The sequence below is a fragment of the Ambystoma mexicanum genome, chromosome 1p (assembly GCF_040938575.1).
Source record: "Ambystoma mexicanum isolate Mex_15411 chromosome 1p, UKY_AmexF1_1, whole genome shotgun sequence".
In the NCBI taxonomy this organism is placed as follows: Eukaryota; Metazoa; Chordata; class Amphibia; order Caudata; family Ambystomatidae; genus Ambystoma; species Ambystoma mexicanum.
Genome location: NC_090921.1, coordinates 133986296 through 134014154, shown reverse-complemented (window position 1 = coordinate 134014154; position 27859 = coordinate 133986296). Strand labels below are relative to the sequence as shown.

General features: G+C 45.9%; 1 protein-coding gene across 3 annotated transcripts in view; it reads right to left on the bottom strand.

Annotated features, from left to right (window-relative positions):
- The window catches only part of AGFG2 (ArfGAP with FG repeats 2), a 1592250-nt gene that overhangs the window by 187680 nt on the left and 1376711 nt on the right, over positions 1-27859 (bottom strand). For all 3 annotated transcript variants that reach the window (XM_069644975.1, XM_069644984.1, XM_069644992.1), the window contains one exon: positions 23309-23394. In XM_069644975.1, the coding sequence (XP_069501076.1) occupies positions 23309-23394 (86 nt within the window). The remainder of the gene's footprint in view (positions 1-23308; positions 23395-27859) is intronic.

Sequence of the window (27859 nt, the reverse complement as noted above, 5' to 3'; positions counted from 1 at the left end):
TCCCTCCCTGCTTATTGATATAATATATTGGAGCAGAGTTTTCAGTTCTGATCAACACCACCTTTTTGTGAATCAATCATCAGCTGGAAAGCTCTGATAGCTATGGCTAATAGCTCCAGGTAGGCTACTTAATGTTTTTCCACATTGGATGACGTCCCTTGAATTGAATGAGATAGAGGGACCCCAACCGTCTATGGATGAGTCAGTTGTGATCATCACTGAATGAGGGGCTAGTTGGAATGGAGTCCCCTCCTTACATTGGACTCTAGTGACCACCATATTAGGTCCTGATAAAGGAAGTTCGGGATGGGTATCCTGTGGCTGGTTTCCAAATTCCTAGTTCAAAAGAGCTTGATAACTGCAACTGAATAGCTCTCATTTTGAGTCTGGCTAGGGTAACTGAAGAAACATGAAGCTAGAAGCCCCAGTAAATGCTGGTACCACCATGCTGAGGTGGAAGGCCTGGAGAGAATGTGCTTGAGGGTTGTTTGAATATATACAAACCTCTCCCGGGTAAGTAAACTATCTTCTCTGCTATCGTGCCCCTATCCCTATGAAGAACAAGTTACTTACCAACTGTAACTTTCTTTCGACTGGATGTTCCTCCCACGTAATCCTTATCTTTGATATATATCCATTTCCAGCTTGCTGCCTCAGACATTTCTTTTCAGTAGAGGGCGCTGCGCGTCGATGTCCCTCGAGTCGATGGTCATCGGAGGCCTCTGTATCGACGTCATCACAGGCATAAATAGCCGGGCGCAGCGTCCGTTGCCCAGTTCCGTTTTGAAGTGTTAGGTTTGTCCAGGATGAGATGGTTACTACCCTTGAGGGAGCACAGACTGCAACTACAAGGGAAGTTTTACTGCGGGGAAGGATGGGAGGGGCAATAAGGAATACGTGGGAGGACCATCCAGTCAAAAGAACGTTACAGCTGGTAAGTAGCTTGTTCTTCAAATGGATTCTGTCCTCCCACGTATTCCTTACCTTTGATAGACTCCCAAAGCAGTAACATGTATAGGAGGCAGAAGTAAAAATGAGTATGTTTTAAGTGTGCACAGAGTGCAATACAGCTTTTCCAAATTTGGTCTCTTGGCTAGTGGAGGAGTCTGTCTAGATTATGGAATCTGGTGAGGGTGTGTGAAGACGACCATGTGGCAGCTGCACATATGTCTTTTATTGGAACTACCCTCTGGAGAGCTGACGAAGCTGTGATACCCCTTGTTAAATGAGCCCTCAGATATTGGGGCGTGGGGGGGGGGGGCTTTCCCTGCCAATTTATAGCATTCTAGGATAGTTAGAATTATCCATCTTGAGATGGTTTGTTTAGTGATGGCTAGGCCTAGCTTATGCCCTGTGTAACCCACAAACAATTTGTCTGTTTGCCTACGTTTTACAAGTCTGCTGATGTAGAAACTCAAAGCACGCTTTGGGTCAAGTATGTGCAGCCTTTCTTCCTCTTTCCCCGGATGAGGAGGAGGGTAAAATGAAGGTAAGGTTATCTTCTGCATAATATGAAATTCCGACACAACCTTTGGGGGAAATTAGTCTTCACCTGAAGAACTACTTTATCCTTGTGGAAGATAGTATGTGGAGTTTTGCAAGATAAAGCGTGTAGCTGCTCAATCTTCTGAGGGAAGTTATAGCCACTAGGAAGACAGTTGTGAGAGTGAGATCTTAATGGGCAAGAATGGAGGGGTTCAAAGGGAGTACCCATTAGACATGTTAGAACTAGATTTAAGTCCCACAGGGGAACTTGGAAAGGAGTTGGAGGGCAGACATTAGTCAACCATTTCAGAAATTGAATGACTACAGGCATCTTAAAATATGAGGGTTCCTCAGCTGTGCGTTTGAAAATTGATAGCGCGGCTAGGTAACCCTTAATTGTGGCTACTTCTAGCTTTAGAGTTGCTAAGTGTAGCAGGAAAGATAATACCATCTGTGTATTGCATGAAAAAGGGTTAATATTCTTATCTCTACACCAGCTGCAGAATTTGTTCCAACGGCAGCGGTATAGTGATTTCGTTGCTGGCCTTCTGGCCCAAAGCAACACCTCCATTACGTCATCCGGGAGGACCCAATCTTTGTACCTCAGCCTTTCAGAAACCATGCGTGAAGGCTGAGAGTTCTGATATCCGGATGGAGAACCTGACCCTCCTCTCGCGAGAGAAGATCCTCTCTTTGTGGAAGACGAATCGGAGGACAAATGGACATGTCTAGAAGTCCTGGGCTATTAGGATCATGGTTTTCCTGAATCTTCCCAACCTCCTTATTACATGAGGAATGACGGGGACTGGAGGAAACGCGTATAAAAGCAGAATCTCCCAGTCCACCACAAATGCATCTCCTAGAGCTCCTCTCGGGGGGAAATCCCTGAAGCAGTACTGTTTGCATTTCCTGTTGAGACTCGTTGCGAACAGATCCACCTGAGGGGTTCCCCAAAGGGCAAAAATCTTTTGAAGGACTTCCTGAGCTAGTTCCCACTCGTGGTAGACTGTGGTCTGCCTGCTCAGAGCGTCCACTGCCGTGTTCTTCTCTCCGGCTAGGTGTAGCTTCCTTCTCGAATTGCCCAGAACCAGAGCTACATTGCCTCTCTGCACAGTGGCAGTGACCCTACGCCTCCTCTTTTGTTGAGGCAGTGCATGGCCACTGTGTTGTCCGTCATTATCAGAACATTTCTTCCTTGTACGGATGGCAGGAAAGCCTTCAGTGCGAGCCCGATTGCTTTCAGCTCCAATAGGTTGATGTGTAGTTTGGACTCCGATGGAGACCAACGACCGCTGATGGTTAAATCGCTGGCATGGGCTCCCCACCCCATGAGTGAGGCATCCATCACTACTGTTATCTCCGTCCATGGTTGCCGACAGTCCCAGCACAGAAGGTCTAGAGCGACTCTGTTCGGAATTTGTTGGAGATCTGACATCCTTCATGAGAACTGTGACCACTGGGTCCTGAGAGCCCACTGGAGAGATGTCATTCTCAGGCGAGCCTCCGGCACTAGGAAAATCCAGGATGCCATGAGACCGAGCAACCCCAAAAAAAATCGAAGGCCGGAAGACCATCTGTAAAATGTCTTGAGCCCTCATCTCTGGTGGCGAGGCTTTTCCCAGGGATGTGTTCAGGACTGCTCCAATAAATTGGAGGTTCTGTGATGGTATCATATGGGACTTCTTGAAGTTGACGGCAAAGTCCAGCTTGTGGAGGGAGTGGGAAACATAATCCAGATGATCTCGAGCTTGTTCCGAGGACACCGCTCTGATCAACCAGTAGTCCAGGTAGGGGTAGATATGAATCCCCCCTCTCCTGGGACTTGCTGCCACAACCGCCATTAGCAGGGTGAAAAGCCTCGGGCGGAGGTCAGCCCAAATGGCAGAACCCAAAACTGATAGTGAGAGCTGCCAATGGCGAACCTCAGGTACTTTCTGTGCTTGTGATGGATTGGCACATGAAAGTAAGCATATTGAAGGTCCAGAGATGCCAAAGAATCCTGAAGTTGGAGGTCCTGAAGGATCTGAGAAAGGGTTAACATCTTGACTTTGTCTTTCCTGAGGAATGTGTTCAATTCTCATAAGTCCAAGATGGGTCTCATTTCTCCATCCTTTTTCGGAATTAGAAACTATGGGGATTACCAACCCTTGTTCCTCTCTGCTGCAGGTACCGGTTCTATAGCATCTTTCTCTAGCAGGTCCAGAATCTCCTGCATAAGGAGCGGGTCTGGAAACATCAAAGTTGTTCCCCGGTGGATGACTTAGGCCTGTGTAGGAAAGACAGACAGTAACCCATGGCAACTGTTTCGAATGCCCAAGCATCTGAAGTAATAGCCTGCCATTCTGTCAGATTTTGAGGTAGTCTACCTCCTACTGGTGTCTTGTGTAGTAAGACCTCACAGGGGTTTTGGGGTGGCTGAAGCAGATGCTGAGGGTAAGGCAGCACCTGCGGATGCAGACTTGGTACCTTTGCCCCGTCCACTACAAGTGAATCATTTTTGGCTGGCTGTCTTCTGCCTTTTCCGAATGCATAGTAAAAGCGAAAGGACCTACCCCTCCAGGGCGTACCTTCAGGTGAAGACAAGGGGTGGTTTGGAGTTTGTCTAATTGCAGTTCCAAGGGACTTGGCTGCCGCTTTGGAAGTTTGCAACTTCTCCAAACTGTCATCAGCTTTTTTACAAAATAGATGGGTGCCGTCAAAGGGCATATTCAGAAGTCTAGATGGCACATCAGGAGCAAAACCAGATTTCTGCAACCACGCAAATCTATGGATTGTGGTACTAGCCACCATGGCTCTGCTGATGCCGTCAACAGAGTTGAGACCGCTCTGGAGGGACTCACATATCGCACCCCCCCCCGTCCTTGATAATGCTCAAGAAACTGTCTCTCTCCTCTCCTTCGGGGAGGTGGTCAGCCGCCATCGAAGCACACTCCTAAAAGGTGTGGCTGTATCTGTCCAGTGTGCATGTGGTGTTAGCAGACTTAAGTGCCATGCTGCATGCCGAGAAGACTGTATTGGCAATGGCGTCACATTTTTTGTCGTCACGATCCTGCAGGATTGTGGGATATGCGGACTGTCTGCCTGATGAAGTTGCAGCTTGGACTACTAGACTCTCTGGAGTCGGGTGTTTAGATAAATAAGGATGGTCTGCAGCCAAAACCCTATATTTTGCAGAGCGTTTTACTGACTGAACGAATCACCTCAGGAGTCTCCCACTTTTTTCTACAAGGCTTTATGGAAGGGAACTATAGGGTCTTCTTGAGGCCCCTTATCTAAAATGTCCGTTAGGTCATCTTGGACGAAAGTGGATGTGGGTCTAGACCACCCCATGTACTCAATTACCCTGTTCATAAGTAATCTATAAATTCTGTCTGCATGATCACCAGGCTCCAGTTTACTGAAGTCTACACCTGGAGAGGTATCAATACCAGTTGCCTCCTTTAAGGATTCTTGCAGATCCTTTAGCCTGACCTCCTCTGGTATGAATTTCTCTGGTACAGGAGGTTTAATAGATTCTAAACCAAAAGGCCTTTGTGAATCTGAGTCTTCCCCTTCTTCATATATGGAAGATAAAGTCCTGAAATAATCAGAACGTGGGAGAGGTGTGCAAGTTCTTTGAAGTGATGAGGAGGTAATATTAGTCATTACTGGCTCAGAAATACTTGAAATTGTCAAAGTAGATGCCAGAGGTCCTGATGGAATTGTAAAAGGCATCAATATACTCGAGATTGGCCTCGATGTTGTCAAGGGATTCAAGGTTTTCTTCGATGTAGCTGATGGGGTTGACAGCGGTCTCGACGTTCTCAAAGGAGACTTAGGAGGCTCAGGCGTAAGCAGTTTTCGACTTCGAGGGTAATGTTGACACCTTATGTGTCGAAGAGGCTTTTTCTCTACTCGAGGGTTCATGACGCTCTCGAGGACTATGTTTCGCTGAGGTCGACGTCTCACGGCTTTTATGTTTATCGGGGTTTCTACCCAGGGTTTCGCCTCTAGGTAACTCCGAGGGGGGAAAGGACGTGTTCTCGAAGACGTTAACATTTTTAAATGAAACTCCTCCCACTGAGCCGGAGAGCTGTACTTGGTGGGGCATGCAACTTTTTCTGGTGTACTGGAGGACGAAGGTGAGGACGATCTATGGTGCCTCGTCTTACTGTGTCTCGACGTGGATGAGTGGTGCGATTCACTTCGAGATCTGGAACAGGAGTTCTTTCTTTTTCGACGAGAAGATGACGGTCACAACTCATCAGAGGTCAATTTTGATGGGGTAACAGATTTTACGGTCCTACCTCTCTCCAGCTTCCCTCTGCGCTCCCTCAAGGCTTTTGCCGTCATCGATAGACATTCTTCACACTCAGAAAACGGGTGCTCAGATCCAAGGCACCATAGACAGATCCTGTGGGGATCAGCCAAGGACATCTTTGTCCCACAATCCCAGCATTTTTAAAACCGGATCAGGGCTTTGAAGGAGCGGACGAAGATGCCATTGTAGATTGTAGAATATGTCGTCTTTTCTTCACGAAAATGTTGAAGATTTTGATTCACTGAAGAACCGAGTTATGTTTCCAAGGCTTACAATGTGCTGAGAAAACGTAACTGTGCAAGGCTATTTATGCCTGTGATGACGTCGATACGGAGGCCTCTGATGGACATCGACTCGAGGGACATCGACGCGGAGCACCCTCTACTGAAAAATAAATTCAGAGGCAGCAAGCTGGAAATTGATATATATCAAAGATGAGGAATACGTGGGAGGAAACGATCTATTCGAATGTGAGATTTTGTATGGGACAGAGCTCTGATTTTGTTTGATTTATTGAGAATCCTAGGTCGAATAGGATATCTAATATCCTCTGGACTGGTCATTGTCACTCCCTCCAGTGAACTGGACCAGACTAGCCAATCATCCAAGTAGGGATAAATATGATGCCCCTACTGTCCAAGGAGAGATGCCACTCCATTCATGATCTTTGTGAAAACCCACTGAGCCGCAGATAGATTAAACAGTAGGACATTGTACTGAAAATGATGCCCCATCACACTGAAAGGTAACATCTGTCTGTGTGGAGGCCAGGTCGGGACATGAAAATAAGCATCCTTCAGGTCCAGGGAGCACATCCATTCTCCCCTGCAGTGAGCCTAAGCAATGTGAGCTGGAGTCGCCATCTTGAACTTCTCTAAGGGCAGGAAAAGGTTGAGGTAGGAAAGATGTAGAACTACTCGCAGGCCTGCCTGTTTTTTCTTGGGGATCGCGAAGATCCTTGTGTAAAAGCCCTGTCCCCTGATAGGAAAGGGAACCGGTTCCACTGCTTGGTCTTGCACCAGCTTCATAATTTCTTCCTATAGAGCCAATCTGAAGGAAGGGGACAGGGGGAGGGAAGATGGATAATTTGGAGGGAGTGGTAGTCGAAAACCCCTGGAAACTACATATAGTAACCATGGGTCTTGAAATAAATTCTGCCATTGGAGCACATGCAGAGACAGTTTGCCCCACACCAGGGTTTCCTGGACCGGACACTTGCCTCATTGTTTCTTTGATTCTAATGCTTGCGAGAAGGAGGGGGAAAGAAGAAATCTTTAGGTCCTGTGCTCTGTTTTCTGCGATGAGTACTGGGTGAATGTTTAGGTTGCCTTGCTCTTCTGTCCTGGAACCCCATAAAGCCTCCAAATGATCGGGCCTTTGGTCGGATCTTGCTTGTCCCTGTGAGTAGCCTATAGCCACAGGCTTGGAAAGTATGGCCAACTATTTTGCTGTTCGGGTACTTGTCTTTTTCTTAATGAGCTCTGCATCTTTTAAAAGAATAACAGAGTTCCGTGCCCTCAAAAGGTAGATCTAAAATCCTGTTTTGGATGTCTGAAATAAACCTGATGCCATGCATCCATGCTGAACGTCTCATCTCTGTGCCCACACATACCCCTCTACTTGCTCTATCAATGTGTGAGACTGATGCCTCGAGTTTGTACTGTGATAGAATCTTTACATCTGCCAATCCTGTCTTAAACGTCACAGGGCGGTGTACACGCAAATCTCGGAAGAAATCACTTCTCCGGTTTGCTGCAGCAAGCAAAGCATCTAAATTTGTTTGTCTTAAGTGCAAGCCTGCATTCAGATAAACTTTCTTCCCGAAAGATTCCAAAAGCTTGACATTTTTGGAAAGGCATGCCGAAGATGAATAAAGTTTGTGGATGAAGTAGCAGACTGTTATATAGTGAATATAGTGATGCTGCAGCCACCACAGAGCAGAGGAATGGGGTTTAGGATGTGAAGACAACACAATACCTTCACCATCCAACTGTCTACAACGAGTGTCTAATCTCTTATTAGTAGTCTGATTAGTTTGGCTTAATCCACAAGTTTTTAGCCACTTGATGTCCTTCTGCAGAGGAACACCAGAAAAAGTAGTCACTCTTCTTGATAAGACCTCTGCTAGCACTCCTCCCTCTGGTAAAGACTACTAAGGTGCTGGAACACCCAAAAGTCTGCTAACCCCTCCAAACCCCTCATGAAAGGTTTTGGCTGAGGAAGGAGTTTACTCGTCTTCGTCGTTAATGTCATCATCTGCCAGAGAGCTCTCTCGGGTCCCGAGCTACTGTTATGTTATATGGCAATTGTATAGAGCCTAATGCTATTGGTATGGCCTCAAAGTGCTGTGGGGTGCACGCACTTGGAGGACCGAAGTCCAAGGTATGAGAATTCAAAGGAGGATTTAAAAAATGCATGTGTGCATTTTAGCCAGAGAAAATGTAGGGAGGGTTGGCCAAGTCCCTGCGAGCGACCAATGGAAATCGGGTTTGTGGATGGGTAGTGTGATAGGCTGTCAAGAGGGTAGGTGAGTCAAGGAGATGGATTATGTGCCCAGCTGGATCGAACTTCTTTGGTGGGACTCAGATTAATTCTAATGGCAGAGGTGATGTGTGTTATAAAGTCATTAAGTCGAGTAGTGAATTGTTGCAGATGTATGCGGGTGGGTCGCAGTGCCTCAGGAGGGATACAGCTATGTCACATCGAGATGGTTTGCTATACCCCCGCAACCCCCAAAGGCCATCACTGCCAAACATGGGGAGTGGGAGACATCAAATTGTGCAATACTGTTGCGATGAGGTTATGCAAATCGTATCATACATAAAACAGTAGTGAGAATGTAGTGAGATTAGTGGCACAAAACAGTGAGATTCACACTGCAAGTCTACAACACCATACCTGTGGAAAAAGATGCAGAGTAGTGGCATAAAACAACAGCGAGATGCCCAATGAAAGCCTACAGCACCACTAAAACACAAAAACGTCTCCTACCCGATTGTTGCAGCAGACGCGATTAGAGGCTTGGCATCGGCAGGGTCGTCCAGGGTAAACAGGCAAACCGGTATGGAAGGTGCCCAAGGGAAGGTGTCCTTTGCCTGAGCCCTTAGGGCTGCATGCTAGAGTCTGAAGGATAGCCTGGTCTCCATGTCACCTGTGGCCTGAGAAGGCCAATCCACTGCGAGGAGGAAGAGAGGGGATGGGCGGTGAGCATGGAGGGGGGTGAGGGGATGAGGGAAAGCACAGAATGCGCTTTGCAGACAACAGAAAACGAAAAAGGGACGTCCAAAGCGAATTCCTGCTTCCTGTGTTCGTGAAAGGGGGAATGGATGGAAATAACCGTTTTTCTTGCGCTTGCAGTAGAAGAGCCGGTGCCAGCAGCACGGGATCACACTGTGCTAGCCGGAGAACCGGAGCAGGTTGAACAAACTGGTTGTGGAGGTATTTGCATTACCTGGGCGAAGGAGACAGCATATGTGGCTTGTGAGGAGCATGATGGGGTTGAACCCGAGGTACCATCTCTTTAATTAGGTTCTTTAAAATGCCAGTCATCTGCTGAGACCACAACAACATGAACCTGTCAAAATGTTCCTCTCACACGGACTAAGGCCTATGGACGGCTTTAGATATCTCCAACTCACACATGCTATCAACACCCAATTCCAGAACCTTACCGACATACCTGTATGCTCCCCCTAGAGACAAACACCCTCTCACACCGGATTCCCTCCAAGGTTACTTCCACCCTCTACCAGGTGATCAACTCCTTTGGCTCTAGGGAACTCGCACACCTCCGAGGAAAATGGGAGCAGGACCTGGGGACACTGGAAGCTGAAGAATGGGTGGAGGCATTAATGTCCCCACGTGAGATTGGAATAGACGCAAAAATCAGATTAATACAACTCTGAATCTTACATCGATCATACTACTCTAGAACACAAACATCTAGTTGGGGGGGAGACGACGATGCAACCTGCCTCCGCTGCAAGAGGGTTGAGGGCACCTTTTACCACATGATCTGGGGATGTAGGGTACTGCAGGACTTTTGGACAACGTGCCTGTCACGCCTCTCCAGAGTGCTGGGAGTCCCAAGCCAAAATACCCCAAACTTATTCTATTGGGAATAGGGGGAGAAATGGATCTTACCAAACAGAAAAAGTAATTTCTAAATGTGGCGCTGGGGAAGAGACTAACGGCCAGCACCTGGGGCTCCGCGGACAGGATAAGTATTGACCGGTGGACCAATGAAATGGACAGGTGCGCCTACCTGGAAAGGCGAATCTACACGGCAAGGGGGTGCCCCCGGAAGTTCCTGAAAATATGGGAGAAGTGGGAGGAATAGGAACAATACCAGGAAGCGGGGAGAGCCTGGACGCATTCCGAACTGCTTCAAGACACATCGAGCCAACCCTTTTCCCCCCTTGTGGGACTCACTACCAAATATAATGTCACATGTTATGCTCCCACTGTTAAGTCTTCTATTGTGAATATGAATGTGTACCTGTACTGTTTTGTCTTGTTCAAAACTTAATAAAAAGAAGTTTAAAAAAAAGAAAATGTTCCTCACATGCCGTCTGAGCCTGTGAGGCAGAAGATTGCGCTGTTGCTGTGGGGGTCCAGGTAGATACTGGGGTTCTCCCCCTGAGGATCTGTTGTGATCCACTCCCCTCTGTACATCTGACAGAATGCATAGGTTAGAAGGTGTTACACACAGTCTGTGTAGATAGCCTGTCATGTTTCAAATGAAGCCCACTGTGAAGAAGAAGAGGCTACAGAAGCATTATACTCATCTGAAAGGGGCCCCAGTGTCATCTAGTGACTTGAAATCATTTCTATAGTAAATTGGCAGGTAATAGTCCGAGTCATGTTGCTCTGAGCGGAGCCCTGAATCTTAGGTCTTTGTAGACCCCACCCCCCACACCCCTGAGAGTTGGCTTGGTGATAAGTTCAACCTTAGAGCTTCCTCTGGTAGGCTTACGCCCTTGGGCATTCTCGCAGTCATCTGAATGCTCATAGGTGCCCCCTCAGGCCTAGGCGTGGTAATAGTGTCATGCCTCCCGGACTGAAGTCCGGAACAAAAGCCAGAAAACTTAACCTGGGAGGATCTGTGGACCCCTTGGTGCATGCACCGGTAGCCTTGTAGGCCTCAGGCCACGAGCCAGTAGTAGGATCTCGAGGACAACTCAGCTGAGGAACACCTGGGAAATAAGTCACCCCGCTGAGGTGCAGAAGAAAAAAAGTGGACTTACATGCTTGATGGTCTTTGATTTGCGACACAAAGGCCTTAAGATGATCCAGAGGAGACCCAGAGAAGATTTCTCTCTGTATGGATAACAGGTGCTTCAGTGACCTAGGTGTAAGCGCCATGCACGCTACGCAAGTCTCTCGCCTGTTCTCAAGCCCAAGACACTGTAAACAAAGAGAATGGGGATCCAACGGAGGGCAGGAACCCTCACAAGAAGAGCACATGTTAAAGACGCTCTCGGCTGACATATGCGGGTAACGGAGGCATTAGAAAAGTATGGAGAAAAAAGCAGCTATGTAGAAAAAAATTGCGCTGATGTGCAGGGTCTTTTTTGTTCCAGTGCGTGCAGAAAAGAAAACTGAAGAGAGGCGTGGTCATGCCCATATCCGTCTCTGCATGCTCTAAATTTAGAGGAAGAAAAGGCATTTGTGTGTGGAAAAATGGTTCCGGTACCATCTCTGTATAGGGACTGCCATACAGTATGGAGGAAAGGGGACGGGACGAAGGAGTACAACTGATATTAATAGAAATTCACAACATTGAGAACATGAGCTTTTTTCTGGCAGTACAAGCCTGCCCTCCCCGGCTTCTATGGCCGCTGCATGCTGCCTGTCAATTTGCTTTTTTGCTTCTGTTCTACACCTTCACTCATCTTGCCTAGGAAGGGTTCTTTCCTCTGCTCCTCACTTCTCTGATCTTTCTCTACAGATCTCTATCATTGGACTGCTCTTACTCTGCTGGCCTTTTGCCATCTCCTCCCTGGTATGCAGTGATTTAAACAAATAGAAAATAATCAACAACATTTATATCTATACATTTATAACAAAAAAATACCCAATTATTAAAAAAAAAAGAAATATATATATATAAAATCACAAACCCAACATTGGGAAGGAATACACCAAAGCCCTGAAAGAATTGAACCTCTTGCCCAATTGTATCATTAAGGCGTCAGATAAGGGCCGCAAAATCATACTTTTGACCAGAGACCAATATATACAAGAGGCAAATAGACAACCTAATGACAAAACTTGCTATGAAAAACTAAGCGAGAATCCAATGAAGTATCTGGAATTGAAAGTACAGATTTTCCTTAACAAATGGTCTGAAGAAGGAATGCTTGAAGATGAAGACATCAGATTTCTCTATAAATCCCACTCCACTACTCCTACAATTTACTTCCTTCCTAAAATACATATGAACATTTCCAAGCCTCCGGGGAGACCCATCGCCACACTAACGGTCATTATTGGAAAACATGTCCAAGTACATTGATGAATCTTTGTTTCCTTTCGTACTCACACTACCCTCATATTTGAGAGATACGAAGGATTTTTTGTTGAAGATTAATGAAATACCCTGCGAGTCAGGTTTTTTACTAGCTACAATGGATGTGGTCTCTTTATACACATCCATCACTCATGAGCAAGGTATAAAGGCCTGTACTCTATCTGAATACCAGATCGTTGAATTTTTCTAAACATTCGGAAATGATTCTGGCCATGATTTTTCTGTGCCTGACCAACAATTTTTTGCTATTTAACCTAAGGTACTATAGACCGAAACAAGGTACCGCGAAGGGAACTACCTTTGCCCCTTCATATGCAAACCTCACAATGGGGTATTGGGAGAAATATGAGGTATGGAAGGAAAGTAACGAGAGGTTCACTAATATGTTTGTCATGTGGCAACGCTACATTGATGATTTATACATCATCTGGAAAGGCACACCAAAGGAATGGATGGATTTTGTGGAACATCTTAACATTAATGAATTCAATATTAAATTCACCGAAACCCACAACCCCAAGGAAGTTGTATTCTTGGATGTCACGGCCCAAATTGATGAGGGGAAAATAAAGACCAAAATGTTCCGGAAGCCAACAGGAGTAAATGCCCCATTACATGCGAATAGTGCCCACTGCCAAAATTTGATTTGGAGTATTCCTTATTGCGAGTTTCTCCGTCTCCGAAGAAACTGTTCGGAACTCAGTGCCTATGACGAAGAGAGCAAAATCACAGCCTGGGGCTTTCAAAAACAATGTTATCCAAAACACGAGATCCAGAAAGCCTATCTAAAGGCACGTCAGTGTGAGAGGTCTACATTATTACTGGACCGCACTAATAGGACAATGAACAGTGATAAAGAAACAACCACTCCTCTGATTTTGACGTATGGACAATCTGCCAAATACATCAAAGGCATCATACGCAAACACTGGAACACATTGGTAGTGGACCCGGACCTGAGACAATCATTGGGTGAATATCCTAATTTTGCCTTTTGGAAATGTCCATCAATTAAAGACAAATTAGTGAGCAGCTTCATGCAACCGGACATTATTTCCCATCAGTCTACTTGGTTAAGTTGTAGGAAGGATGGCTTCTACAAATGCAGACAATGCAAGATATGTGAATTTGCGGAAGAGTGCAGCACATGCTTACATCCTATCCTCAAGAGAACAAATGCCATTAAGGACAGGATAACCAGAGTATATAGTGTATGCACTCAAATGCACTTGTAGCAAATGGTACATAGGCAGTACCAAGTGCAAATTAAAGATACGGATACAGCAACATATCAGAGCCATCAAAAATCAAGACTACACATACCCCATTGCTAAACATTTTTGGGAGAAACATGAAAGGAAACTATGTGACTTCGTTCATTGGGCTACAGCAGGTAAAGATTGAACCCAGGTTAGGTGATAGAGAGAAAGTACTGAGACAATGAGAGACCAGAGTCATTATCGATTTTGAGAGCAAGTTTCCATTGGGACATAACATCGATGAGGAACTTTATACCTTTTTGGGTGAATAAGATTTATAGTTGTTGTATCGCCTACCTATTATCATTACTAAATCAAGATAATGATCGTTCGCTGAGGATTTGTTAACCTTTCCCTCGGTATTCGCTTATTTCAGAGAATTTTAGTTCTACCGGATCGAGATCACCGGTTAGATGGGTTTTTAATCATGTACAGACATAGTTTTTGTAATTTCTATATACAGTTGTATGTCGCTTCTTATGCCTGATCACAACAAGTTTTTTAATGTTCACATTTAGTCCTGGGCGGATTAAGTGCCGCCATTCATTCTTCTCGCACTAGTCACTTTGTAAAATATGTTGATGGTTTAGGTTTGTAGTCATCCATGGTAATACAATGCCGTGGTCAAAATCGTTATTCAACTCACCTTGCATTGTCTAATAGTACCTTTGCAAGAATATATTTTGAAATTAGGCACTATGCTTCTCATGTGACAGACCCGGTGTTATGCGTCTAAGTTCGCATAACATATTTTGAAAAACACACACGAGCCACAACTGTTGTTTCATGATTAGGGTCTGAATTCGATCCAACAGGTGTAAAAATCGAGCACTTTGAGATTGGATTCTATATATTGTATTCATACAATAATAATGTGTACACACCTTTAAATTATTGACTAATGATGAGTGGAACCACTTTATCTGAATGTTTTGTGCAGTGAGAGATCCACTCCAAAATGGCGGACGGTGTGATCAGGCATTTGGTATGGAAAGAAAAGGTGTAGTCCTACCTCTATTGTGACTGCTATTCAAAGGGGAAGGATTTAAATTCTGTGTCTTGTAAAATCAAATTCATGTGAACAAGCTACAAGTCGTAGCGAAACGCGTCATCGTCGGAGGTCTACCTTTGTGTTGCTGGGCGAGGGCAGGAGGTTTCCACATGGAATTCTTTTAAATTTTGTATTCAATAAAGAAGAAATTTTTAATCGAACTTTGGTATAGCTGGCTCTTTGAGAACGTTGGAATTAACTTTCAGACTTTATTGCACGACACTCCGGGAGTGCGGCTCAAGACTGCCGGTCCACGGTACAGAAAATGGTGATATATATATATATATATATATATATATGGGGGTGCGGTAGGGGTTAAAACAGTTGGGAAGGGGGTTTGAGTGGGATTATAAATGAGGGGAAACAGAGGGCATTAGGGGGGTAATGCCCAAATTAAAAAGAAATAATATTTGGTATTTTTGTCATTAAAATTGTTCAGATAAAAAAGTGTTAGTTATTTTTCTGTTTGTTAAAATCACATACAACCCTCATCCCTGCTGTATCCTTCGTCCTCTGCCCCGCATGTGCATGTTACCTTGCATGCATGGCACGCCGCCGACAATGGCTTCCAAATGAAACAGTGAAATAAAAGACTACTGGAATGATATTACTTGGAACATAAACCAGTTCTCTGTGCCATTCTGTAGCACATGGAACAGTAGAAAGGCTCAGTAGACTCATCATGGAGTGCATACAAATTGCAAAGAAAACAGGCATGAATTTAAAAGACTGGTTTAATAATACTTAACTAGCTCATTGATACACAACAAACTAGCTATTTAGAAAGTACGATTTGAATTGTTAAGAGACAGAAAAATCAATGCTAAGCCAAGTCTGCTGTTGTAAAAAAGGGATAAAACATTGGGTAGGGGTAACACATTGGACATTCATTTGGAAGAGGATGGAATAAAAATAACATGTACAATAAAGGCTGTTCTGATGAGACGTGCTACCAAAGAAAGGAATTTAAAAGCTAATAGGTTTAAAAAGAATTCAAGTAATCCAAACATCGCTTTTTTAAGATAAGTCTACCATCAGGCACTAAACATGTCCAACTAAAATACATGGAAAATGAGCAACAGGGAAGTAGTCAAAGAAATCAAGGGACTCAGTAAAGTACATTGAAAATGGTGGAAAGTAATGTGGAAGTTTACAATGAGAACAAAAGAGATGATATCACAGTGATATCACAGAAGGAATAGAGACTTTCAGAAGGAGTGGTTGAGGAATAAAGACATTGTTGGCACAAAGAATGTGTGATATAAGGCTTTGTAAAGGCCGTTTTATTTCTCTCATTTTATACAGGTTCTACATGTGGTTTTAAGGTAAACTAGGAAAATGTGTAGCATTTTAAATACAACTATTATAAGTGACAGTCTAGTAGAAGAACAAGTTACTTACCAACTGGCAACGTTCTTTCGATTGGATGTTCCTCCAACGTTTTCGTCATCTTAGTATTCCATCCAGCTTTGCTGCTCTTCGGAATTTTTTTCGGCAGAGGGCACCGTGCGGCGATGTCGTCGAGTCGATGGTCCCTCAAAGGCCTCCGTCGAGGGTGACGTCATCAGGTGTATAAGTAGCACACGCAGCGCCCGTTGGCCTCAGTTCTGTTTTTCCCCCTTTTTTTTGCCTGTGATCTTGTACTGTGTAGATTGTGCCGGCAGACGGGTATCGGCCTTGCGAGATTTGAGATGGCAATAACCCAGAAAAAATCTACAGAGGGGTAGGTTTGGAGGGCGATGAGGAATACGTTGGAGGAACATCCAATCGAAAGAACGTTACCAGTTGGTAAGTAACTTGTTCTTCGAGTGGATTGTGTCCTCCAATGTATTCCCCATCTTAGATAGACTCCCAAAGCAGTATTTTGTTACTTTCTCTGGAGGAGGGCTCAGATTTTTTTTTTTCCCCATCAATGCCTTTAGATGGCGGAATAAAGCACTGCTTTTCCAAAAGTCAGCTCCCTAGACTGGGAAGCATCCAGGCTATAGAATTTTGAGAAGGTGTAAAGTGAAGACCAAGTTGCTGCTTCGCAAATGGACCTTATTGGGACACCTCTTTGAAGGACCGTGGAAGAGGCGATGCCTCTGGTGGAATGAGCCCTCAACCTTCTGGTTGGTTTTTTTGTGCTAGTCTGAAGCATTCTGAAATGCAAAGCACGATCCAGCGTGAAATTGCCTGTTTTGTTACCGATTGACCCAATTTCCTCCCTGTGTAGCATATAAACAACTGGTTGTCCACTCTAAGCCTAGAAAGTCTAGAGATGTAAAAGCTTAAAGCGCTTTTTGGATCCAGTCTGTGTAATCTTTCTTCCTCCTTAGAAGGATGAGGTGGAGGATAGAATGAGGGTAAAACATTTTTCTGACTTAAATGAAAATCAGATATTACTTTCGGTAAAAATTATGGTTTAACCCTCAATACAACCCTGTCTTTAGGGAACACAGTATAGGGTGGCCCAGGAGACAGTGCTTGCAATTCGCTCACTCTTCTTGCCGATGTCAGAGCAACTAAAAAGGCTGTATTCCATGTTAGTAATCTTAATGGACACGTGTGCATAGGCTCAAAAGGGGCACACATTAATAATTTTAGGACTAAATTTAGATCCCAAATCGGTACTTGAAATGGGTGAGGAGGAAACACATTAGTGAGACCTTTTAAGAATTGTGTTATCAAAGGAATTTTGAAGTAGGAGCATTCTTCCGATGAGCGCTTGAAAATGGAAAGCGCTGCAAGGTAACCTTTTATTGTTCTGATATTCAGACCTCTATGTGCTAGGGTCAGAAGGAAAGATAATACTTCCGGAATTGAATATGGAAAAGGATCGACATTCTTTTCCCTGCACTAGTTACAAAACTTTTTCCAACGGCAACGGTATAGAGACTTTGTTGCTGGCCTTCTTGCCGAAAGCAACACCTCCATAACATCATCTGGAAGGTTCCAATCCCTGTATCTCAGCCTTTCAGATACCAAGCATGAAGGTTGAGTGTTCTGACCTCTAGGTGGAGAACCTGACCTTCCATTTGAGAGAGAAGGTTCTCTCTCTGAGGAAGACGTACTGGAGGACAGATGGACATATCTAGAAGGTCCGGATACCACGTTCTCCTGGCCCAATCCAGGGCAATTAGGATCATGTGGTTCCCGAAGCGTCTCAGTCACCTGATGACCTGAGGAATGACGGGAATCGGACGGAACGCGTACAATAGTGGGAAATTCAAATCCACCACAAACGCGTCCCCCAGGGCTCCTCTCGGGGGGGGGGGGGGGGGGGGGGGTGGGGTGGGGACAATTCCCTTGAGCAATACCTTTCGCATTTTCGGTTGGTACTGGTTGCGAATAGGTCTACCTGAGGGCTTTCCCAAAGGGCGAAGATCTCTTGAATGACTTCCTGAGCCAGTTCCCATTCGTGGGACACCGTGCTCTGCCTGCTCAGAGCATCTGCCGTCATATTCTCTTCCACGGCTAGATGAATTGCCGTTAAAGAGATTCCCTCCTCAATCGCCCAATACCAGAGCTGCATTGCCTCTCTGCACAGGGGTAGTGACCACACCTCCTCTTTTGTTTAGGTAGTGCATGGCCACTGTATTGTCCGTCATTATCAGGACATTCTTTCCCCTGACAGATGGCAGGAAGGCCTTCAGCGCTAGTCCGATTGCCCTCAGCTCTAAAAGGTTGATATGTAGTTTGGACTCCGAGGGAGACCAACGACCGTTGATTGTCAAATCATTGGCATGAGCTCCCCACCTCAGGAGTGAGGCGTCCGTCACTACTGTGATCTCCGGCCACGGTTGCCAAAAAGGTTCTCCTTTTAGGATGTTCTCTGTACAGGTCCACCATAGAAGGTCTTGTCTGGCCTTGTTCGGAATCTGAAGAAGAACCGTCATTTGACCCGAGAACTGGGACCACTGAATGTTTAGGGCCCATTGAAGGGATCTCATCCTCAAGCGTGCCTCTGGCACCAGAAAGATGCAGGATGCCATGAGGCCGAGTAACCTTAAAAAGTCATAAGCCTGGAGATTTGTGGGCATTTTGGAATTTGGAAACCATCTGAAGAATGTCTTGAGCCCTCGTCTTGGGAGGCGAGCTCTTTCCCAAGGATGTGTCTAGTACAGCTTCTATGTACTGAAGCTGTTGGGAAGGAAGCCCAGTTTGTGGAGGAAGTGGCAGGTGACTTTCAGATGATCCAGTGCTTGCTCGGCAGAGCGCGCTCTGATCAACCAATCGTCCAGGTAGGGGTAGACATGAATCCCCCCTCTCCTGAGATGCGCTGCCACCACTACCATTAACTTGGTGAAGACCCTCGGGGCGGAGGTCAACCCGAATGGCAGGACTCGAAACTGATAGTGTGAGTCGCCAACTACGAACCTCAGGTATTTTCTGTGTTTGAGATGAATCGGCACATGAAAATAAGCATCGTGGAGGTCCAATGACACCAACCAGTCCTGGAGTTGAAGGGCCTGAAGGATCTGAGAAAGGGTAACCATCTTGAATTTGTCTTTCCTGAGGAACTTGTTCAAGTTTCTTAAGTCCAAGATGGGTCTCAGTCCTCCGTCCTTTTTGGGGATCAAAAAATACGGGGAGTACCATCCCTTGTTCCTCTCCGCTGCAGGTACTGGTTCTATAGCACCTTTCTCCAGCAGGGTTAGAACTTCCTGCTGTAGGAGCGGGTTTGAAGACTTCAACGGGTGTCTCCCTGGTAGATTGCTTTGAGGTGGCTTTATAAAAAGAAGGCAGTAGCCGTGGGCTATTATTTCTAGAGCCCAAACATCTGAAGTAATGGCTCGCCATTCTTGCAGATGCTGCAACAGCCTGCCTCCTACAGGTATTTTGTGGTGCAAGTCCTCAAAGTGGTTTTGTGGCGGATGTTGCAGCCGCTGATGGCTAAGAGGCCGCAGCTGGAGCTGGCTTAGCACGTTTTTCTCGTCCACCACGAGTGGCCTTTCTTTGGCCCCTTTGACTGGCCATTCCTCTCGTCTTTCAATGTGAGGTGTAATAACGATAGGATCGTCCCCTCCATGATTGCCCTTGCGCACGAAACGGCTGAGGTTGCCTAATAGCAGCTCCTAAAGACTTGGCCACTGCTTTTGAGACCTGTCAAAAGGCATGTTCAGAAGGCGGTTCTGTACGTCCGGTGCAAAACCCGACTTCCGTAACCACGCAAACCTGCGCATTACCGTGCTAGTGCCCATTGACCTGCTTACACTATCCGCAGTGTCCAATCCAGATTGAAGGGATTCCTGCATGGCTTCCTTTCCATCTCGAACGATGGCTAGGAAACCTTCACTTTCCTCCCCCTTCTGGTATGTGCTCCGCCGCCATTGCGATGCACTCCCACAGAGTGTATGAAAATTTGGCCAAGGCACATGTGGAATTGGCAGATTTTAATGCCATGCTCCCGGCTGAAAATACCTTCCGTGCCCAACCATCCACACGCTTATCGTCCCTGTCTGGAGGGATAGACAGGTACGCAAGTTTGTTGGAAGCTGTGGCTGCCTGTATGACCAGACTCTCGGGAGTTGGATGTTTTGACAGATGGCCGGGGTCGCTACTGGCTGGGCGGTATTTTGATGTGAGGGACTTATTTACCGGAGGAATAGAATCCGGAGTTTCCCAATTCTTGGCCACCCTGTTTTGTAAGACTACATGAAAAGGTAGTACTGGGTCTTCAGTGGGACCATGGTCCAATATGTCTGTTAAATCGTCTTGGACGAATTGGGCTGGTGGTCTAGCCCATCCCAAGTATTCTACCACCTTGGTCATTAACTGACGGTAAGATGGACTGGCATGCTCTCCTGGATCTGGTCTACCAAAATCATTCTCAGGAGAAGTATCAATGCCACTTGCATTATGTAAAGACTCCACCAAATCCCTAATTCTGCTTTCCTCTGAGATCAAGCATTCTGGGACATTTGGGGTGCCATATTCCAATCCAAAAGGTACATTTTCCTCCTCGGATCTCTCCTGTTCCTCCAAAATTGAGGTCAAGGATTTGAAAAAACTCCTTCCTAGGGAGAGGCTGGAAAACCTTCTCTGGGAGAGGAGGAGGAAGATGTGTAGTACCAGGCACTGAAGAAATTACATGTTTTGTTACTTTCTCCTCTTTTTCTGGCTGCCCTGGCTTGGTTGGAGAGCCTTTGGCGCTGAGGGTTTCGGCGTCGACATCGATAAAGGCGTTGACAGCGTCGACGACATAGTGGTCGTCGACAGGGTCTGCTTCGTGGGCGTCGAGGTAGCCTTCGACTTAGATTTTCCCTTTGAGGTGTGACAGGTCTCGGGCGGCGTCAGTGACCTCGAGCGGTCGACTCAACTCGAGCGTTTATCGCTCGGCGTCCTGGAAGGTTCCCTATCCTTCCTTTTACGATCACCCGGGCTCGAGGGCGCACGAGTGTCGGAGCGATGACGCTCCCCGAGGCTTCCGAAGAAGGCGCGGACCGAGGCTTCGCCTTCTCAAACACCTCCATCATTTTGACCCTGAATGTTTCCCACTCTTCGGAAGACGAATGTTTCGAGGGGCATTTCATCCCTTTCGGAGACTCGTCTGACGACGAGGTGGAGGGAGAACTGTGGCGTTGTTTCTTCGATTTTTTTTGACGAAGACGACGAGCGATGAGAATCGCTTCGGGATCTAGATCGATGCCTTTCGCGCCGAGGAGATTTCTCCTCATGGGGTCTCGACTCGACGCTAGAGGCTTTTCGATCCTTCCGACCTACCTGTAGCTTTCCTCTCCTTTCTCGCAAGGCCTTCCCCGTCATCGCCTGACTCTTCGAACAGGCCTCCATGTCGTGGCCTTCTCGGAGGCACCACAAACACTCGGGGTGCGGGTCCGTGATCGACATTTTTGAGCCGCACGACTTACATTTCTTGAAACTCGATCTCAGGCTCGTGGTCGGTGTCGATGACGAGAACATATTTCTTCTTGTTTATAAATATTTTCTTCACTGAACTCGAGGCGCGCTGAATGTCCGAAGCAACGTAACTGCGGAAAAACGGAACTAAGGCCAACGGGCACCGCGCGTGCTACTTATACACCCGATGACGTCACCCTCGACGGAGGCCTTCGATGAACCATCGACTCGACGACATCGACGCACGGCGCTCTCTGCCGAAAAGTTTTTCGAAGAGCAGCATAGCTGGATGGAATACTAAGATGAGTAATACGTTGGAGGACACAATCCACTCTAAAATAGGTTTACGATGTCAAGGGGGCAGTAGGAGTTGGGTTGCTGGAGCGAGAGGTTAATCTGGTTGCTGGTGATTTTAGGTAAGCATTACTAAATCTTTCCGGATCATTTGCTCCAGTGCCTAGGTGAAATATTACACCTGGGCCTTCAAGCAGCAGAAATCAGTTTTTGCTACCAACCTGAACTTACAAGGCCCTGTGATAATGGGTGAACTCCAGAGATCAGAGGTGTCAATGCACTGTCTCTTTTAAATATTGTTTTCAATGAATTAATTCAGTTCCTAAATAATATACAAGAGTGTTAAGGGCTTTGCACTTAAAATGCTAGGTTAGCAACATTGTTCCTTGAAGTAGAAAGATCTGAATGTACTGATCCTGGAACTACATCTTCAAAGTCCATTTGCTTACATACTGCCAATGAAAAGCTGGCCCATCCTTATTCTTGTGTCCTCCATTTTACAATCTGGAGATCGCAACAAAATGCATCAAGAGAGTATTGCATAATTATGTAAAAGTAGCAACATTACAATCCCTCACAGGCCTATGAGCCATATTTTAAATAAGCATCCTACTTTTCAATGCAGCCATTACAAGTGCGTGATTTGAGCCACTAGGTATATTAGTCATTGCAACACGCCAGACAATGCTATTCTTAAGCATACAGTAACTAGTAAAGTGCAGACCACAGGGTAGTGGAGGCATCTGGGATGGTGGAGTGGACATTCGTGATGGGGGCCTCGTTTGATGTATATATAATTTGGCTCCTAGCCAGATAACCTCTTCTTGCTGTTGTTCCCCCTCAACATAAATATATGAGTCTATATTGAACGCGCAGATGAGTAGGCTGCAAACAAGCCTCTCAACGTTGAGTGACAGTAACCACTGCGATGGGCCTCGGGTGGGCCTAAGGCCCATCTTTGGAGATTTTGTCAGAGGGTTGTTTAAGGTGCAGGTAGTGCAAGTCCTGAGATAGGGTTTGACATTTTCTTAGGTCTTCTAGATTGAATGTCCTCAATCGTGGAAACTATCCTTCAAGATCTTCTTTGGTTGCCAGTATTCCCCCATACTTAGTTTACATGTAGGTACTGGTAAGCTTATTTTCAGCTTATTTTTAAAGTCCTCTGAACAGACTGATATGGCTATAGTGCTTACCAGGGAGCAGATCGTACAGAAACACTCCGCTTGAGTATAAACAGAGGACATGTAGCTGCACTGGCCTCTCCAAGCTGTGTTTTATTTGTAAACCTTTCTACCGATAAAGCATTTAAACATGCCCTACCAAAAGATTGACAGGTGATACATGACAAGGTACAACAATAATATACCCCTCATGCAGAGGAACATCTATTCTTCATTTGAGGACAACAAATAATTAAAAATAAAACACATAAGGCTGCAACAAGACTTCCAAGGACGGTAGTCTTTTCCCAGTGAAGTACAGATGGCTGTTACCTACATTTTTCTATGAGCGGCCACCATTCACAGATTACAGTGTTCAGTACTCACCATGAAAGGGTTGGTGTGGACTCCAACCTGGGACATTTGCGGCCTCTGCAGCGGCCTGGCCGTAGGGAAGCTACCAAAGCTGGCACCTGATGGGAGAGATGAAAAGATGCATCAATAACATGGCATAGATTTCTTCTGGAAAGACTCAATATGCCAAACGGCTGGGAGTTTAATCAATCATACATTAATTAGCTTCATCCACTAAGACGAAAAGATACATTTCAACTGTGGTGACTCGGGTACTCTTAGCCAGCACTTCACTTATCAACATGCAGTTGTTCTACCACCGATAGGAAGGACAATCGACTTACTTGCTGGGACTCCTCCCAAACAAGTCTACCGGCTACAAAAAGCACAAAACGCAGCAGTCAGATTAGTGTTTGGGGTATCAAAATGTACCCCGATTTCTGGTCTCTGCCGCTCTCCCCACTGGCTAATGGTGGAGGACTGTATAAAGTTTAAGATTGGATGACTTGTATTTAAGTGTATGAATAGTTTGGCACCAGGATATTTGAGGGATTAATTTATACAATATCAGCCTACTAGGTCCTTAAGATCGGAAAATAAATACTTCCTCACCATCCCCAAGACAAGATTTGTTTCTAGGGGAGTGTGCAGTTTCTCGTTTTTTGTGCCTAGATTGTGGAACAGCCTCCCTTTGAAACTAAGGAAAGTGGACTCTGTTAACATTTCGAAAAGGGCTAAAAACTTACCTTTTCAAAAAAAATCTTTAACAACTCTGGGCTACTGTCAACATGTGACTGATGACAATATTCTACATGATGATGATGCATTTCAACTGCGCCGAAATCCAATTAGGTTTGTTGCGTGCGCGTTGTAAATTCTTCACTCACTCAAGGACAAGAAACATGCATAAAATGCCACTTAACACGGCTGTGTGCAGCTGGTAACTCACATCAAACTGGCCCACGACTAAGAATATGCGAGGAAAAGGTAAGATGATGGTTTCAAGCAACCTCCGAAAGCAAACCAGTCTGTGGCAGAAAAGAGATTGGGACTTCTTTCAAGATCCTGCCACTCAGACCATTTTGGTGAGGCCAGTTGCCCTTTAATTTACTTGAATGCAATGATAATCCCAGACAGTTGGAGCTGTGGCCTCACCAGGGGCCTGTGTGACAATCCAAGGAATTTGTCCTCCCTAAGGAGAATCCACCCACTTTGGCCCTGGGGAGGTGATCCCACTAAGCTTAACACCCCATAGAACACAGGGCAAAGGGGATCCCACAGGGGGTGGCCCCCACCCTCCCCTATAGGACAGGCAATCCCTAGATATCCTCCCTCGTCCATAGAAACTACCAGCTTTATTGGTTATATGGACGCCACCATCTGTGATGATTGTTAACTGTATACAGGAATGGCTGGTGTTGGTTCTGACACCAATTGTACCAGAAAAGAGAGGCCGGAGAACTGACATATCCCCTTGACAGGGAGAAGAGAAAGCTTCAATTAGGGAGGGAAGAGGAGAGAAATAGAGAGACGGCCACAGAGCAGCAGAATTCAGCATACCTCCTCCCAGGGAGGCATGGCAACAGACCAGAAGTACCCGCCTAGCATGCCTAATGCAGGGGCGGACAAGCCCGCAGGACGCCTAGTAGCCCTGCCGGGAAACAGACCGGAGAGGGCTGGTCCTACAGAGCCACGAGCAAACAAGGACCTCTGTTTGGGACAGAAATGCTGGAACAATTAACAGATGCTAAATCCCGATAGAACTTCAGCGGGAAAAGAGCAAAAGCTCCAGTCAATGCGGAACCATAGGATGAAAGCGAGGGTGAGAACTTGCATCGCCCTACCCAAATGCCTGCCCAGGGGAGCATCGCTCAAACAGAAGGCACATGGTTGCTCCAGGGAAACAGGTGGAGGTCTGAAGGGCCCCAACAAGCCCCAAGGTGAGGTAAAAGATGACCCCAAAGGTGCAGTGAAAGCACCAGATCCCAAGGCCAGGTGAGAACCAGACCCCAGGGTGGGGTGAAAAAAGCGGAACCCCAAGGTGGGGCAAAAGAAGCTAAACCCCAGGGTAGGGTGAAAGAAAGCAGACCCCAAGGTGGGGTGAGAGACAAACCCCAAGACAAGGTGAGGAGCCAGAGACACTGGAGGTGCAAAAACACAGAGAAAAAACAACTGGAGTTAGTACATTCAAATTCCTGGGTACGGAGTCCACGGGAAATACTGTACACATACGAACCTGGAACATCCAAAGACTAAAAACAGACCCGAGACTGTGGCAGAGTATTTGCGAATCCCAAAGAAAAGAGACTAATAAGAGACTGATGCTCAAACTCCCAAAGGGGGCGCTCTTATAAGAGAAACTTGGTGTCCTGAATGGAACTGTGCAACGTGGCAAGGGGCCCAGTTTGGTGAGAAAAAGACATCATAGTGGTGGTCAGAAGCCAACCACCATTACTCTGTTTGGGCAACGGCCCTTATTATATTTATTTGTTAAGAGTTATGTTATCTTCTCTGTATAAAGAGGTAGGGACAGAAGTCAGACCGGAATAGGTTTCTGGACAAAGGACTTGAGTTAGTTTGTAAGACATCATGATGAGCACAATTTTAGTTTACTTGGTTTAGATTGAGAGTAGGAGCATCTTAGGTTTTCGGAAGGTTCTAAATAAAGATCCCTTAAACCAAGCTGCCACTTGTCGGTCTTCTGATTCTGACTTCTCACACCTGCTGGTGAGATTGGACAACTGAACTGGAGCAACTGCACGGAGAGGACACACTGATGTGCCACGGGTTCTGCCCTGCGCTGTTTTCAGGCTTGCACCAAGAGTACCCACCTCCTGTCAAGCTCAGAATTGTGGTGTGTACATCATACACTGTTTGGCAGGCTGTTGGAACGGCAAAAAATACAGCATTTGGAGAAAGCAGGTAGTGAATGAAGTAAGCTAGTCAGCACATCAATTTGGAGATAGTAATTAGGTTTTTCAAAATCTCTCTGGTGAGGTGTTCAGAAGACCAAACCAGTATTGTGTGTACAGAGTGTCGACCAAGTTTGTCTAAAACTCTCTACATGATTATGTGTGAAAGCAGTCAGGCTTCACTCTTTGGAGGGGGTTAGACTGGTATAAAGTGACAGTCTGGCTCACTCAACACACAAAACGTAGCAGAAAAGATATACAAAATAAATAAGATATACATCACTCAGGATAATCATATTTCTGATGATTGTATCTGCTTAGATTCACATGCTGTGCATATAGTCCAACATCTAGTGGTAATCGCAGAGCATTGCATCTTTCAGTTAAAGATCGAAAAGGAAGTCAAAATGGGCGTGACTAACACTATCCCTAATGTGACGATTAGTATATTCAAAATCCTTCATGCATCAATGTCCCACCGGTTGTTTTTGTTCTGCCATGAGGGAGCCTTACAGAATGTGTAACTACAGAAGAGAGGTGTAAAATGTCCATGTTCCTTCTACTCAAGAGCGGAGGAAGGGTGGGCACGTGTGATTCTAATCAGATACAATCATCAGATGATATGATTACGGTGAGTAGTGTTGGTCTTCTGATGCTTGTGAATCTGCTTAGAATCACATGCTGTGCATAGACTAACGAGCAGTACCGGGAGATGTCGGTGGGAGACTTAGAGTGCGTGTCTAAGCAGTAGTGTTGAGTGAAAGTGTCAGCTCTATGCAATGCATTTAACAATCAATTTGGAAATAGCCGATTTACAGACAGGATCTTATTCTCTAAAAGCTGCCACAGAGACGAAGAAATGGTTTGTCTTTCTTAGTGGTTTAGTCTTTTCAAGGTAGTATACCACCGCTCTCCTAACATCTAGTGTATGGAAGCTTCTTTCAGCTGAGTTAGTTGGGTCCTGAAAGAAAGTTGGAAGTTCAGTTGGTTGATTCACATGGAACATGGGTGTGTGAGCAATACTGTAACGCTCACCTGATTCCCGCAGAGGCGCCGGTCTTGACTGGGTGAATGCCGTATCTTCAAAGGTGATGTGTAACACACGGTTGGCTCTTTGGGCTGGACCTCTGTGCACTGTATGTCTGACTCGAAGAGTAAGATGTCTGCAGATAGAAAATATGGGATTAATGAACTGGGGTTATTGGGTGCCTCTCTCCTCTTCCCTTTCTCTTCTCCTGTAGAACCCCAAAGGTTAACGCCCTCACCTTAGGTAAGTGAACGCCGAGCTCTCCATCTGCCTCGGGGCAGGGTGCCGTAACCAGTTTCTTCACTGGATAAGGGTGCAGGCCTCTTGACCTCAGAGGACTGCTGTCCGTCGTTAACTGCACGAACGGTAAGTTCTGGGCACTTCAAATGTCTTAAAAGTCTTTTGTAATGATATCTCTTGTTTTGCAGGGTTCTGGCGATGGCGGATGGCGGGCTGATGAGAGTTGAGGATCGAACCCACGTGAGGAATAGAAGCGCCTGGAAGCACGTAAGTAAGCGCTTGTAGCCTGCTTCACGATGCGCACTAACTGTCCCTTTTATCTTGCAGGTACAAGTTCGGAGCTTTAGAGAAGCTGAAGGGTGCTGGAATACCCACTGGATTCGGCGTGGGAAGGAGTAATGGCAC